Here is a 16,969-nt window from a genome sequence, read left to right as displayed (position 1 = left end):
TACTGAAATTAAAAGATCTAGAATATTTTTTAAAAAAAATAACATAGGCTACTTTATTGGAGTGATAGGTTTGTCCTTTGGATTCTCAATTATGTAGGGGGAGAGTTCATTTCTTAATCATTCCATCAGCTATTTTTAGACATTTATCCCCTCTTTATTACCATCATTACTCTACTAGTAATCTATTAAAATTAGGCTTAAAATATTACAAATTAAATAATAACGTTAAAAGATTTATTTACAATAAATAAGTTTACAGAATTTCATGATATTCAAAGCAGTGTGTGATGACTACAAGCCGTATCCATTTCCATAAAGGATGAGTACGTAACAACTTAAAAAACCATTGATTTTTTTAAGTGTACAATACCTACAAAAAAAAATTTCAGTTTGTTACATGAATATCATTTGGAACATTCCAGGCCAGAATATAGTTCAGCAAAATAATCATTGTTATTAGAAAGCTCTTTATTTTTTCTTCAATTGATCAGCCGGTATTGGGACTTGCCCTCGATCATCCATTAATGGTCCAAGCTTCAATTTAAATCTCCAAGATGATGTTACATCGGGGTGAATATATCGCACACAGTAATTTACAAAGCGAAAATCCCTAAGAAAAAGAAACAATAAGAAAAGCATTAGACGTTACTACTTAGTGGTTTGGACAGTGATATCGCTGGGCAAGGAATCCTGCACAGCTCTATGAGTTAATCGAGTCAGTACTTTCGACATTAAGATGTTGCTATCTAAATAATGTACGGACCAAATAAAATGTAATGTTAATTGTATATTAATGTTTTTTAAAAGGAAGCATTGACTTTGTTGATTGCGTCTGTAAGATTTTTCCTGTACGGTTTCTAAATTATTGACTTCAAGTAAACATGTATATTAGGCTGGTGCGATTGAAATGTACATTTTTCACGTATTTCAGCAAACCACAATCTTTAACACAACCGACGAATGGTCCAAGGCCGTGAATGCGACATCACAATCTCCGTACATGTTCAGAAAATAGACATGGGGACCAGTTAATCCGGCTGGAAAGACTCATATGAAAGTACACCATGCAGAACACACAAATATGAGAGATTTTTCTTTAAGAGATCAAACTGGATCCTTCTGCATATATAGCAGCGAAAACATTAACTGTGTATTTGGTGCTGCAATTATGAATGAACGCGCTATACGCCGTTAGGTTGAGAAATTTAGTGCCAGTGTCGGTGATACGGGAGTCCCGCAGCCACCGTCTAACACACGCATGATTATGAAAAGAAAAATAAAGAGAAAAGTAGTGACTTCTCTTAAAAGTACTATCTTTGTCATTCTATAGATTGCGTAAGGCATCTGGCTTTTAATATGTCCTCATGAAGTGTTGAATCTTTAATGCCGTCAAAAACGGGAAATTAGCATTATACCTATGGAGCACACGAACCCCATGCCGTAAGCGTCGGTGGACCACCGATGGGCAACTAGCGATGTCTCGTCAAACATTGGTGGTCCCACAGCAACGATCCGCGGTGGCCCCTCTTCCGTTTTGAAATTTATACCACCAGCGACCCACCAGTGGCAGAGACGCGACAAAATGCCAATGAACCACAAAATCAATCGCCCAAAATATGTTAAATCGCCTATATGTATGATTTGTTTACATTAAGGTGAGTAAAAAACACTTAAAAAGTACCAAAAAGTACCCCGGAAAGGGCTCGAACCAACAACCTTATGATTACTAGGCGGGTGTTCTTCCAACTTCGCCACGGAGGCGATGAAGGAAACGTCGTTTGTAAAGGTATAAATCATTGAGATCTTTTTAATTTGGTCAATCAGAGTGCTCCTTTAACCATGTATATTAGACGATAACTGGGATAAGACAAAATGCGTTTGCCATGTAATTTTATAACAAAATTACGCGTGTCCATTTACTTTATTTCATAGTTCTCCCATACTCATTTTCTAATGATCGACGACAGTTGCCAAGTAAATTCATACAATTATCTCACTTATCTCAAGATTTTTCACTTCATGGTGTTGGGGCAGAGGTTATTCTTGACCCCGGACTCACTTTAGAAGCAATTGGTCAGGAAAAAATAATATATAATAATAACCGCATGCACATGACTGGCGATAGTTCGTGTTGGTCTCTTCGCGATTCTCCGCGACGAATCGAAGGAGCGATTGGGAAGTTAACCTATATTTTTATGTCAAAAACATAATAACTTAACATAGTAACAATCGGGAAATTACGTACTTCGACACTTCTTGCAAGGTAAGTGCCTTATTTCACTGCTAATGCCGAGACAGTTTTCCCGAGGGATATCATGATTATCGTTTTATATAGTTACGTTGGGAAGTTGGAGGTACGTAATGTGGATGAAAACTTGAGATTGAATGTCTACTTCCAGGAATCCATTATGATCACGACCTATCACGTTTGTACGGAACCAACAAGAACCACGTGTGAAACTGCTAACTGCAGGGTTTATTATTACATGAAGCAGAAGATGAGAGTCCGTGTTATTCCCTTTTGTAACATTATTGTGGAAAGTTCTTATGGTAGCCAGTGGATTAGTGCGTATCTGGATTGTTAAAATGGTGTCTACAACATATTTTCACTGGCCCATGGAAACCCCATGGGGAGGAATAGGATAAAATTCCTATCTATGTTGAAACGAAGTTTGTTGCATTGAAAATTTCGATGCCGCGCAATAGTCCATAATGCTTGCTGGTGGTGCGATCGAACACAACTGGTGGTGATGGCACAGCTTCTTATGCAGTAAGTACATTTTGAAAATAGCTTGGATCTAAACTGAACAACCTTCTGTATTTTACGAATACTATTTGTTATTAATATAATCTATTCTGTAGTCATACTTGAATTATAGACCTACAGAATAACTTATTTCATTGTAAGAAGTGAATAAAGACAGTATTTTGTCTATGTTCAGACCATTTTTCAATATTAATTGCTAATTTCTTTACTGAATTCCTAAAGAAGCAGTTAAAATGTCATCAAAAGACATATAATTTCAGCTATGCATGTATATACAGTATATTACAAACAGAAAATTATCGTTCTTTGCCTAAACTGTCTATAAGAAAATATTAACAGTACGTATTAACAATATATAATTACCGAGAACAAATTTTAAATGAAGCACTTTTCTCTTTCTCGGGACATAAGTTATTCCCTTCATGCGCTGACTTTATCGTATTCTAGGTATGGTTGCGATTGTAGCATCAGAAGAGATTTTTTAGGACTTCTGTAGTTTAAGACCCGTGCATCTACATAGTGATGAGCAAATGCAAGACCAAGACCGGGATGGTCTTGGTCTTCGTCTTGCACTGGAACCTTCGGTCTTGGTCTTGGTCTTGCACACCCAGTCTTGGTCTTGCTTGCAAGAGTCTCGCAAGTCTTGCTTTTAAGAAATCTTATGCTTTTCATAGGTAAATTTTACTCTGGGTATAAGGGATAATAAATTCTACAATGCTCCAATAGTAACGGAAATACAATTCATGTTTGTAAATGTAACATAGTTTATCTTCCTGTAAGTATGATAATAGTGTACAACATAAATGATGACCTTGATTTTTTTATCGCGTGCCCACGCTTCGCTACTTATAAGATAAATCACGACGTTTCGTAACCTTTTTATATTTTTTTTAACAGATCCAACACTCCAGTGGTTCCCAAACTAGGGAAGCTACCCCTGAGACGAATGAAAGAAAATCAAGACGGCACAGATTATTGAAATACCATGAACTGCAAAATTATTTTTACACTCTAAAGGCGTCAGATTTTTCTTTTCAACCACGATTAGGTAATCTTTGTATTAAGCAAACTTATAATTAAATATTGAGATTTTGTTTTACTGATTCCAATGGGACAGAAACATGGACATTATGCAAAAGCGATAGAAAAATATTGCAGACTTTCGAAACATGGGCATGGAGAAAAAAGGAGAGAATTAGCTGTGTTGAGCGGAAAACAAATGAGAAGGTGTTAGAAATATTAGCAGTATGAGAATAAAGAAGAATTTTAGATATTGATAAGAGGAGAAAAAGGAACTGGTTGGGATATTGGCTGTGGAGGACATGCTAGAAGGTATGGTGAAAGGAAAGAGAGAGAAAGGGAACAAAGAAGATTGTAGTTGAAGGAAGGTATTAAAACAGACAATTGCTACATTAAGACGAACAGACAAGCTGAGAACCACCGTACATCGAGGTTTCTCAGTTGCAGCAAGCAACCTGCCAATAATGGCAGAAAAGCTTTGATGATGATTATGATTATGTTTAGCATATCGACCAAAAAAGAGAGAAAAAATTAAAATAATTATTATAATCGAAACTTAATATTTTAGAATAATTTGAGTGAAAACTAAAAAGGACTCAACTGTCTATGTCTTTTCTATAAACTCAATTTGTATAAATACTTTTGACCTATATTAGAAATACAAAATAACGACATCAAACTACAAGTTATTTAAAATAATTGTACAAAATCAATCTCACTTGTGAGTATGGATTACTAGCATCAATTACCCACTTCGTTGGGTTAAATTAATAATAATAATATGTTTCGAGTTTTTTTTTTTTTTTTTTTTGGCTCAGGCCCGTCTTTCAGATCTGGTATCTGAAAAATTAAACCGGAACGGGTTATCATCATTGCCATTTTTTCTTTTCTTTATTCATTATCCATTATATTTCAGGTAAAGGGAAAAGGAAAAAGGGAAAAAGGAAAACAACCACAGCATACAACACACAAAAAAAACCAAAAAAACAAAAAAAACTATAATTTCCCTAAGTGCTATATTAATTCAGCATGTCTCTTAACTGCCCACCTTAGTTCCTAATTGTTTCCTATTCCTGTCTTAATAGTTTATCAAAATTTATTAATGTTTATTATTTACTAAACTATCTTACCTAATTAAGCCTAGCCTAACATGACTGTTTATTTTTGCTAGTGTTTAATTATTCTATGGTTTTATTTATTAATATTTTTCTTTTTTTAAATTTTAGATTGTTTATGCATATTTAGTTTTTTCTTTATTTATTTGTTGTTTACGCATTTATTTATTTATTTATTTCCAATATCAGTTATTTTTATTTAGTTTCCATTTCATTCCCTTCTTTTGTGTACTAGTTCTCCATATTTATACTTCTTTCATTAATTATGTTATTATATATTATTTATTCATTTTGTTATTTATTTATTTATTTATTTATTTATTTTGGTCTCCTCTTCTTTCTTCGGTTTCTCCCTGTATGATTTTTGGTTAATCCCTGTATGGTTTCGGGCTTCTCTCCTGTGTTTCACTAGAAAATGCACTAATTTACTAATCGATTTTCACTTGTTTTTTCCCTGTGTGTCTTTTCTAATTTCACCGTAAACACTTATTAACAACACTAAGCACTACCACTGGCTACAATCACATACATTTTTGCACATATTCACTTTTCTCACTTATTTCAACACATTCCAATATAGTTATAATCATAGACGATTTCCCTATGGCTATATTAGTTTTAGCTGATCCTAGTGGTTTATGCTTGTCCAATGGAGGAGTGTTCTCAGTCGAGTATCCTTGTCGAGTAATCTCAGTGATACAGGTTTGAGGTCCAGGGCCCACTCAGAGCACTTAGTGCAGGCCCTACCACCTATATCCGAACTGAGATCCACACACCGGCTAACCTTATTCCAGTCTGAGATCCTGTCATCCAGTCCCTAGCGAGGTAACAGTTCCTGTAGCACACACGCGCGCACACAAGAAACGCCTAGTGTGAACACAAACACTCACACACACGCATCCAGCGCATTCGGAGTTCCGATCCAGGTTTAACCCGGGAATGCACTGGCTCATCCACTCTTCCCCGGGGAGCACGGAATTCCGGTGCCTTCCAGAAGGTGCCTTCGGTCCTGAGGAGGGGTCCATTTTCTCCAACACGCATCCATCTCACTTTGTCCATATTTGATTCCCACTTGTTTCCATTGTAATAATTTTTTCTCCTCATTTCTGAGTATGCTTGTGTAATTTTGCTTAATATTTTGCAATCCCTTTCGCTGTTGATTATCTGTCCCAGCGTTTTTGTTCTTATACTATCTCTTTCTGGTAACTCATCTTCCAACACTGGGCACTAAAGAACATGATGTTCAGGTGATCCTAGTTCTCCGCATTCACAGAACGGGTTGTCTTTTGCTTTGATCTTATGTAGGTAAGTTTCGTAGGGTCCGTGTCCACTGAGGAAGTGTATCAATCCTGATGCTGGGTCAAAGTATTTTAATTCTCTTCTCATCTCTACTGTTGATATATGTTTCGATAATCAGTCACTTTTTATTATTACTAAAGCGCTTTCTGATATCGTTCATTTTCGATTATTTTTATATTTCTCTCCCCTTCTTCCCTCCAAGTTGCGGGGCTGACTTTGGGTTTACACGGCATCGGAAACGTCACTGTTCATCTCAATGACCTAGAAAACCATGAATTTGACATTGATAATAATGGTCATTTTCGTTAATTTATATATATATATATATATATATATATATATATATATATATATATATATATATATATATATATAATATATATGTATATGTATATATATATATTCCTCTTCTCTCTTCTCAAGCTGGGGTGCTGAATTTGCATTTAACGGGATCGGAAGTATCATTGTTCACTTTAGCAACCTCCAAAACTAAGATTTTGACACTAATATTAATTTTCGATCATTTATAGATATCTCCCCTCCCCACCGCCAAGCTACGGGGCTGAATTTGGTTTTAAACAGCATCGGAAGTGTCACTGTTTATCTCAGCGACCCCCAAAACTATAGACTCCACTCTAATATCGGTCATTTTCGATCATTTTTAAATATCTCTCCTCTCCCCGTCCCCTAAGCTCCACTGTCAAAGTGATATGACAGAAACCGTCTCAGGTCCGAACCTCATCTATGTTGAAAATGTGATCGATGTCGGTTGGGTGGTTCAAGAGTTATTAAGTTTTATTTATTTTTGTACACTTCCCCTTCCCTGCTCCTCCCCTAAGTTCTACCGTCAAAGTGATATGATAGAAAACACCCCAATTCTGAACCTCATCTATGTTGAAAATTTTATTAAGATCGATTGGCTGGTTGAAGATTGATGAACTCACAAAGACAGTCACTTATACTTTTATTTTTTTACATACATATATATATATATATATATATATATATATATATATATATATATATATATATATATATATATATATATATATATCCCCTCACCATCCCTTATGTTGCACCGTCAAAGTAAAATGATAAAAATTGTGCCAGGCCTGAGCTTCATTGAAAATTTGATCGAGATCGGTCGGGTGTTTCAAGAGTTTTTAAGTTTTATTTATTTTTATATATACATTTCCCCGTCCCCTCCCCTAGGTTCTACCATCAAAGTGAAACAATAAAAAAACTTTCCAGTTCCGAAACTCATACATGTTAAAAATTTGATTAAGATTGGTCTGGTGGTTGAAGAATTATTAAGTCACAAACTTGGTCACTTTTTTTTATTTATTTATTTTGATTTTTGTATATCTCCCATACGTTGCTCCTTCAAAGTGAACTCACAGATAACATTCTAGGCCCAAACCTGACCTATTTTGAAAATTTGATCGATCTCGAGCAGGTGATTCAAGATATTAGGAGTCACAAACATAGTCACTTTCAATTTTATAATATAGATTTACTGTTGTAGTATAATGTTATATCGCTCAATCCTCGATGTGCCGTATACCTAAGGAGGCTAAAAGTTATATTGATAAACAATTATTCAACGTATAAGCATCCGCCCATGAAATCAAACTTGCGGTCACATGCACTAAGTTTTCGTCAATGTCATGAAAATGTTATTTCGATATTACTTTTATGAACACACATTAAAAATTTCCAACGGATGCTTGAGTCTCGGAGCCAAGGCCATACCCATGTAGTCAGCACCTATGGTGTACGGAATTACCGATGTTCAATAGTACATTTCTCTTCAGTTTTGGAAGAAGACCACTACTTGTATGCTTAGAATGAAATGAAGTATCTAGTTTAACGTCCCACAATTATGCACCAAGGCTAAGGGAGACGGTGATGATGAAAAATGACTGAAATGGTGGAATGAAGAAAGGAGGAGGAAACGGAAAAGAACCTGAGAAAACCCACGCACACGATGTCCACCAAAATAGCTTACATGGCGGAAGATGTGGCTTGAAAACGAGCAATATCTACAGAAAACGATATACTCTAGCTATATGCTACAGGGGCAGATCGACTTACACGGATTGCATAAAACTACTGGGAACACATTCACTCCAGTGGCATTTTTACTGAAGCCAAAAAATCAAGTAAAAGATGTAATGATTTTTCTCCTTTTTTACATTCTATAAAAAATTCAAATAGTACCAGTACTTGTGCAAGACTTTTGCGCAAGAGTCTTGGTCTTGGTCTTGGTCTTGCACCCCTTGGTCTTGGTCTTGGTCTTGCATCGGGATTCCTGGTCTTGGTCTTGGTCTTGCATGCAAGACTCTTGCGCTCATCACTACATCTACATGATTTTTTGGACTTTCTTTCAGAATTTGGGCAGTTAGATTATTTTTAAAACTTATTTAGGTAGATGATTTTTAGACTTGTGTAGGTAAGGTTCAACACATTTTAGAGCTCATGTACTTTAGGATTTTTGCTGTGTCCTCCTTGCTACTTGTCTTTTCTACTCTAACATATCAAAGAATAACTGGATGAAGATTAAAAATTTAAGAGAAAGATGAGAAAAAGGAACATCAAATATAACTAAAAATTTACACTATATCTGTATTATGAGTTTTCAAATCCAGGAGAAAAGTAATTCTCCCTTGATATTTGACTGAACTTTTATTAAAACTGTTTTGCAAAAATTTCACTGACTCCAAATACCAAATATAAAACCTCCATCCAAAACCTTGCAGTCCATAATATTTCACACGCTTGTATAGATCAAACTTTATCAATACGCTAAGTTTGATCCAGATTGGATAAGTTCAGTTAAAGTCTCTCTCTTTAATTTCTTTTTTCGAAAATGCAACTTAGTTCAGACATCAAATTTAATGGTCCATATCTCAAGAACCAAAAGCCTGCACACCATAATATTTAATATGGGTATTAAACTCAGCGTGCCCTTCTTTACAAGTGCTTGATAGTAATCCCTCAAAATTACATTCTCCGACCCCCTTCCAAAAAAGATGTAATAGTACAGACCGGATTTGGTTCTAACGAAACCAAGGTAGCTTGCTTTGTAGTCTACATTTTGTTCAGGAACTTTTTGTCGTTCTTAAAAGCATGGTATGATTGATGTTCGATTGTGCCATTTTCAATTAAGAATAATTCTCCTTCAAAAAACCTCACGTAACATGCGCCGTAAAACTCACCTGTAGGCACCCCTGACAAGCCACTCATGCCAAGTTTGATTCAGATCGGATGAGTTTGGTTAAATTCGTAGCATATATACAGTCCTTGATTTCTCAGTAATAAACTAATAAAGAACGAAAAACAAATTTGTGCAGTGGAAAACATCCTCTTGGTAAACGAAGAGGAATAAAGACAGTAATGTGAACTTACTTAAATCGCGGCAAATTCACCACTCTGTACTCCGATACAGGTAAGTTTTTCTTGAAGTTTTCCCAGTCAGCTGCAAGATCAGGTTTATCAAGGAATGAAAGCTCCTTTACTGCACGATCATAGTACCAATCCGTGTGATACACAGGCAAGACATCAAAGGCTGTTGCATAATATTGTGGTGGTGGGTAAGTGTAGCAAGCCTTCTCTGGAATCGAATCTGGAATAAAGAAGTTATAATCACACATATATTGCTTATACATCTTTTGTATAAATTCAACAAAAACTTAACTATTCACCAGAAAACATGGCAATGCTTACCTACTGGCGAAGAGGAGAGATAATTCTCAACTTTAGGATTTTGATGTGGTTACTTTGTAGTTGGTTGATTTAGAGTTTAATGTTGTTTTTTTTTTTTTCACTATCAAGCTTATATGGGATATCGAGTTAGCCCTACAGCTCAACATGGGATCCGAACCTCATCAGCATTCTCCCAAAATCGAACCTGGACCTCACGTGTGCTAACCGTATGACCAGAGGAGAACTCTGAGTTTCAATGTGGGTAATTCGGTGTATAAACACCGCACCGCACACATATGTATTCTATATCCTTCAGCTTCTCCCATATAGTCATTCTTAATTATTTCATAGTTATTTGCTTGCACATACTATTAGTATATGCTGATTTAGTCCTTCGTGGCCTAGTAATTAAAGTGCCTACTTTCTGCATACGTGACTTCGGCTTCTATACCCGGTGAGAGTACTACCCTTGGATATAAACCCGAGTAGTTGTTTGGATTGCATTTAAAACAGTATGTTTCGTCCTATATACTCTCAGTGCTGAAATACAACGTTAAATTCTAATAAACCAATTAAATCTTTATTCATAAGGCATCGCTAGAATAGAGGTCCAACTAAAGTTTTAAGTTAGAGGTTAGCACACGTGACCCCATGTGCGTGTTATGGACGCGCGAGTATTATTCTGCGAGCATCCCATGCGCTTGCACTCTTACATAAATATATACCTTGACAATGGTGGGTTGTGTACACGCGTGAAGATCATGATCCTTAATATGAGCGTTTTTGGTGTCATATTAAGAGTGTGACTAATGCTTAATGCTAACTTCCGTATTTAGAAACATGTCAGTGAAGTTAGCAACGAAGCCAGCCGAAACTTCTCTGCAGAGTTGTTCAAACACATTAGGAGAAATCAAGGTAATAGAAAAATATGAAAAGCGAAACCATGATGTATTACTGACGTATTTTTCTCCAGGAATTGGAACTAGTAAAAGTCAAGGTTCTAATGAACTTACTGTTAGTGGGACTATGCCCAGTGCGATGTTGAAAATTTAGGAGAAACGCATCCTAGTAAAGAAAGGCAGTTTGAACGTCCAAGTAATATTAAAATGAACCTGAAGGAATGTCAATCTCAGAAGAAATTACAGTTACCAAAGAACCCGAATCTCAAGATAATCGCTCACGCTCAGATGATTCAGAAGATAAAAGAACCTGCCCAATCTATCGTTGACTTAAAGGATGTGTGTGAATGGCCAACTGCATATTAAGAAAACCTCGAAGTTGCTCATCGAGGAGATTTAATCCAAAGTGAAATGGGAAAATTGACTAGAAATTGAATTTAATGTACTCTCAAATGGAGAGAAGATTCTGTGCGCATGGATGATTTACTGTCCTTCAAAAGAAGCCATGTTCCGTTTTTGCTTCATATTGTTACGGCCGTAAATGCCTCCACATCGGATCTCGACAGCTTTGAGCGTTGGCAAACTTTGGAAATCTGCAACAACAGACGGTGGATTACAAAAAGTCGTTGCAACAGAAGAGAAAAATTGGAGGGATATTTTCACACGAATGTTCGACGTAACCAGGTTACTGGCCAAACATAACCCATCGTTTCGAGGACATCGGAGAAGTGTTCAAGAGGCTGTCAGCAACGGAAGTTTTTTGGAGCTAGTGAGCCTATTGGGAAAATATGACCCGGTCATGAGCGAGCACCTTACAAAAGTCAAAAATGGAGATGATGATGACAGCTTTCTACCTGACGCTGGACTTTCGGAATAAATTTATCACACGGTGGAAGAGCAAGTGGGGGGCAAGCTTATTCAGCAAATTAAGGAAGCAAAGTGTTTCTCCATAATTTTTGACAGTATGTTCAACGTCTCCCACAAGGACAAAATTAGTCAAGTTTTATGGTGTATGAAAATAAATGGCTCAAAAGTGGAAGTTGTGAAATCTTTCGTCGATTTTATTCAAGTGAAGGGGAAGAATGCAGATGATCTGACGACACTGATAATAGACAATATCAAGAAAGATGGATTGAACATTCAGGACCGTAGAGGACAAATATACGACAATGTTGGTAGGTGCACATACTGGAGTTTAACCATGTATCAGAGAAGTAAACCCTTTGTGGAGCGCAGTTCATAAACATACGAATCATTCCCTGAATCTGGCCGGCGTAGATACTGCATCCGTCGCAGTTGATTCTGTCAGTTTTTGAACATTGGAGCGTGCTTCTTTTTTTTTTTTTTTTCGTCAACCCAGAGATGAGTCGTTCTTACTGCTTTTACAAGACAAGATTTCAAGCGACTGACTAAAACTCGCTTCAGCTAAGTTAATGAACAAGCGTTTCTCAAAATCCTAGAAGTGTTGAAACAAATTCAACAGAAAACAGTTGTAGCATGATTCGATGCCGCCTAATTGCTCACTTCAATACAATCGTTCGCATTTTTGTGCTACCTCGGACTCTGGAGTAGAGATGCTTGAGGGAATTAATGACATACAGCTTAACTTGCAACCAAAGATTTGAATGTTTATGGTTTTGTGGTAAAAATCCATGCACTAGAGTCGTTCAGACTGAAACCAAATCTTAAGAATAACCTGGTGGATGTTTATGCGAAAAATCTTTGCGAGGATATGGACATCACGCTCACGCCTGTCAAATGAAGAAGCGAATTCACAGTGATGCGTCTGTAGATGCTGGCTTTTCATATAACAGAAACTGACAAAAGAGATGTTTACATCCTTGGATAAGATCACTCAACAGATCTTGACACAATTCCAGTAACTTGATGAACCGCATGACCATTTTTGCTTTTTGGCACTATCAAAGTTTTTGGATTCTATAAGTGTAAAATGAATAATGAACCTGATGCATTTAACAAGGAAGAGTTTGAACTGGAGATGAAACGTTTGCAAATCTTCATTTCTGAATCAGATCAAAAAAATATATTAGAGACAAGGATTCTCTTGACTAAAAACTAACTCTGTGGCCATATCAGGGCCAAGTCTAGCAGTTTTGCCGCCCTGGGCTGTACTTTTTTCACATGCTGCCCCTTTAATCCGAAAACCATATTTTGACAGATGTTCAAGTGTCACGAGAGAGTAAGACGCCCCATTTTAAAAACATGTATGAAATTAGAAAGTAAACAAAAATTGAACTACGTCTCTCGAATGTTTACGTAATATTTAAATGACTCCACACATGACACAATATTCAGTATGCTCAATTTCGCTGTATATTTGTGATTTGCAGCGGCGCATACAGAAAATAAAACTTTAAAAAGTTTGCCTTGGTCACGACTAACAATTTAAATTTTTGGCTTGTTTTATATCGAAAGGTGTTTCCAATACAATATGGAGCATGAAGATAATATAGTGAATCAGATATTTCTATTACGTCAAAACTAAGTGATTAGCCTAAGCCTTATAATGTACTAAACACAATAGGGATAAATAAATTTAAATCAGATTTAAGACTACTAAAGCAAAACTTGTGCAATGGAAAATATTACATAAATTTAACATATCGTAGTTGAAAGAAACTTTCCTTGCTTTGTTATGAGCAAATTCCTTTATCACATTCGCGTAGTCCAATGTTTCAGCCAATTCGTGTTGTATTGATATCATCGCTAGACCACCCAAGTGTGTTTCAGACGTGGAAGAACGTAGATAGCTTTTAATAAGCTTGTTTTGAAAAACTTCTTTCTCTACTTGCCACTGTTATGTTTAAAGTTAACAAAATTACAAGTGCAACACTAACACTGGGACCAAAGTCATGTTAATTATTTAATTTTAAGGTCTTTTTTGTGAACTTTTAGGCATACTTATAGCGGATAACACTTTCAGTTTGTTTTTCAAATCACCACAGGTTAATATCTTTATGCTGGCAAATTTAGTACACTTTTCAGACAGAAGTTCAAGTGGCATATCTTTCAGATTACTTATATCGTATAAAGAAAATTGAAATACCAGCTGTGATGTTTAAGTTGTTCAAACTTTTCTCTTAAAGCTAATACAATCACGTCTAGAACTTTGAAATAAAAATCGATCTTGTAGAATATCTTGTTTGTTGATATTCAATAGCTCCATCCTCTGCCTCGTACTAAAACTGTTTCTTTTTCGACTTCGGGCTTATATGTATTATCGATACGTGGATTATCCATATCTGATGCTGATGCAAACTCCATCGCATCAACTAACAATTGTTAAGTAAGATTGAAACTTTGCATCATTTTCTTCTCTTCTCAAAGTTCTCAGATATATTTTCAAGAAACCCGACTGCATCCAACACATGAGAAACAATGGTTTGGAGAATTTTGCTTACTATATTTATGTGAAGTAAAAAGTCATACCAGATAACGAGTGACCAAAGGAAAGTAGCCACGCAGCTGGTTTTCTATACACAGAGCATCGTGGGCGACCATTCTATCTCTTCTATTATCGTTACTTATTTGAAGTAAGGCATCATAAACCTCCGCTATTTGATATCTAAGTTGAATCAGAGCATCAATTCGGCTCTCCCACCTTGTGATGCTTAATGGTTTTAAAGTGAGACTACTACTATGTTCTTTTAATATGGCCCAACGTTGAACTGACGCAGAGAAAAGTCTAGCTTCTTTTTAACTATACAAAAAATGAAACGGCGTACTGATATGCTGTGGGTGCATCGTTAACAAGGTTTAGTGAATGACTACTGCAAGGAGTATAGAAGGCTTGGGAGTTTATTTCTAAAATTCTCTTCTGAATACCTAAATGTATGCCTTTAATATTGGAACCAAGTCATATCCTTGGTCCCTCATGTCTTCGATAGGAATGTTCATTTCTTATAGCTGTTTAATTATTACTTCTGTCAGTCATAGACCAGCGGTGTCTGTCACCAGTACGAAACCAAGAAAGTGTTCGGAAATTTTTATAAGGCATTCTCCATTACTGTATATAATTTGTACAATTTGCAATTGTAGCCCTACTTGAGTTTCAGGCACGGGCGTCTCTGGAGGGGGGACGAGGGGGACGCGTCCCCCAATATTTGAAGTACAAAATATTAAATATTCTAATCTAATTTAATGGTAAATGTTTAGCAGAAGGGGTCCAGAAGTATGTAAAAATGAAAAATTTACAGAAGAAATGGAAGATTCAAGTACTTAGAGCTAACATAACCTAACCAAACCTAACCTAAACTAGCCTAATAATAATAGAAATAAGTGAAATTTTATCATTTTTTCTAAAATTATGCTGGATCCCTACGCTAACATAAACTAACCAAACGTAATTTAATCTAACTTTACCCAACCTAAGCTAAATTAAGTTAACCTAATGTGAACTGAAACTCCTGAAATTCTAACATTTTTTGGAAAGAATAGCTGGACCCTTTATGCTAAACATTACCCAATTACTAACGACAGAATAGCATATAAATAATAATATTTATTTGAAGTATAATATTCAGGCTGTAAAATGATTATAACATAGTTCTTAATAATGGAATCCAAGATAATAAACAGGTTGGGCTAGGTAGTAACATTTAAATCACTTTCTTTGATGTCCCTCCAAATTTAACATGCCAGAGACGCCAGTGGTTCCAGGTAGTTTTCAGATCATGGTTAGATTTTACTGTATTCTGCTCATACAATGAGATTCATACTTTGCGCAGTAGGGATGCGTCGTGCTTCTAAAGGGAGATGTGAGCTTGTTACAGAACCCCATTCGCTAAGGGTGTTCCTTCCACTAACAGTAATTCAATAACTAGGATATGGGCTTCTGTCCATTGCTGTTGATCGGATATGAAGTGAACCTTCCATTGTCTCTTTATGCGAGAGGGGAAGTGCTCCTATCCTTGAAGATGATTGATGGAAGGTCACTGGGTTTAACAAAGTTAGAGATCAGATTAGGCATACAAGAAACACAGGGTACGAATAAATTGGAGTTTTTTTTTTTTTTTTACCACATATGAATATTTTGTCAAATTATTATGAAAATTTATAACGCACTATTTCGATCTAACATAGCATAAATATTACAGTCATTGATCCCATTGCCCTACAAGACATAGTTTAAAATCTGATGACATTTTTTAAATATTTTTAGTAGTTTTTAGAACAGTAGCATTATTTCAAGTTTTTTTTTTTCTGAAAGGGGAGGACTCTCCATCGACATATATAGTATTGCATTTTTTGTATATACATTACTATACGGTTGTTTAAAATGTTATGTGTGACTCAAACTCAGGGAGGTAATTGCCCCTTCACGCTTGGTTTAGGTAAGAATAGATGGGATGGATCAGATCTTTAAATTGTGACATGTGTCTAGTTGACTAGGAAAAGAAAGGTGGTGGCAATATTCATTGGTGTACGGAAAATAAGGGTTTTCCTATTTAAACCCTCCTTCAACAAGATTTTATGAAAAAATATAAGATAATTCAAAAATTCTCGAATATGAACTTAGGAGCTCGAACACTCCCTAGATCAAATTCTGCTACGGCACTAACAACACTAGTCTGAGAGACCATTGCACATAGCAGCTTTTGATTCTGCGTTCGGGTCATACATTGGGTAATCATCTTTACACGTTAATCAGGAAACATTGTTGCTCATGACATGAACATACATTTAAAATCCAAAATCTACCTCATTGTTAGAATCTACTGTAGGGGTTTGTGAAATAAAATTTTGTATAGGCTAGCATTAAGATGTTCTGACTTATAAATTACTATTGGGTGGCCTACCTATGCATAAAAGAGGGTTGATATTGAACTACCTGAATATAAAGTAAAATAAAGTGAAAAAGCATTATGAATACCATATCCTGGAGGTAGTCTGATTGATGTTCTACAATGTTCATCTGGAAGTTTTCCAAGCACATCATCGAGTTCGTAACATCGGAAAGACGGTAAAGCAGGGTGTGGTGTGTCTTGTTTGACAGCAACCAACTTTACTCTTTCTCCCACATTAACTTGAGTGCGCTTCATTTTTGAAGCATTGTGATCCTGTTAACAATTTTCACGTTAGCCTGGATCAAGACATTCGATTTGTCGTTGTTAGGTTACGCTGTATTCTCCGCATTTGTTTCA

The 16,969-nt window shown here is 36.0% G+C and overlaps 1 protein-coding gene across 1 annotated transcript; it reads right to left on the bottom strand.

The window, feature by feature from the left end:
- Window positions 1-217: 217 nt before the first annotated feature.
- On the bottom strand, window positions 218-16,967 carry LOC145688008 (sperm microtubule inner protein 8-like). The gene is made up of 3 exons (XM_081761678.1): window positions 16,699-16,967; window positions 9,610-9,826; window positions 218-610 (listed from the first exon to the last, which is right to left on the bottom strand). The coding sequence occupies exons 1-3, from the start codon at window positions 16,865-16,867 to the stop codon at window positions 469-471; spliced, it is 528 nt and encodes a 175-aa protein (XP_081617804.1). The 5' UTR covers window positions 16,868-16,967; the 3' UTR covers window positions 218-468.
- Window positions 16,968-16,969: the final 2 nt, after the last annotated feature.

The sequence above is a fragment of the Thermobia domestica genome, chromosome 1 (genome assembly GCF_964235325.1).
Source record: "Thermobia domestica chromosome 1, izTheDome1.hap1.1, whole genome shotgun sequence".
Classification (NCBI taxonomy): domain Eukaryota; kingdom Metazoa; phylum Arthropoda; class Insecta; order Zygentoma; family Lepismatidae; genus Thermobia; species Thermobia domestica.
The sequence above is the reverse complement of the archived record's forward strand: the minus strand, read 5'-3'. Positions and strand labels throughout refer to the sequence as shown.

Bases quoted from the DNA above. Each gene is read 5' to 3' on its own strand.
- LOC145688008 (XM_081761678.1), bottom strand. From the start codon at position 16,867: ATGAAGCGCACTCAAGTTAATGTGGGAGAAAGAGTAAAGTTGGTTGCT. The intron at 9,827-16,698 runs GTATTCATAATG...TCTTTATTCCAG, and splicing joins CAGACTACCTCCAGGATATG to ATTCGATTCCAGAGAAGGCT. The intron at 611-9,609 runs GTAAGTTCACAT...TCTTTTTCTTAG, and splicing joins GTGAATTTGCCGCGATTTAA to GGATTTTCGCTTTGTAAATT.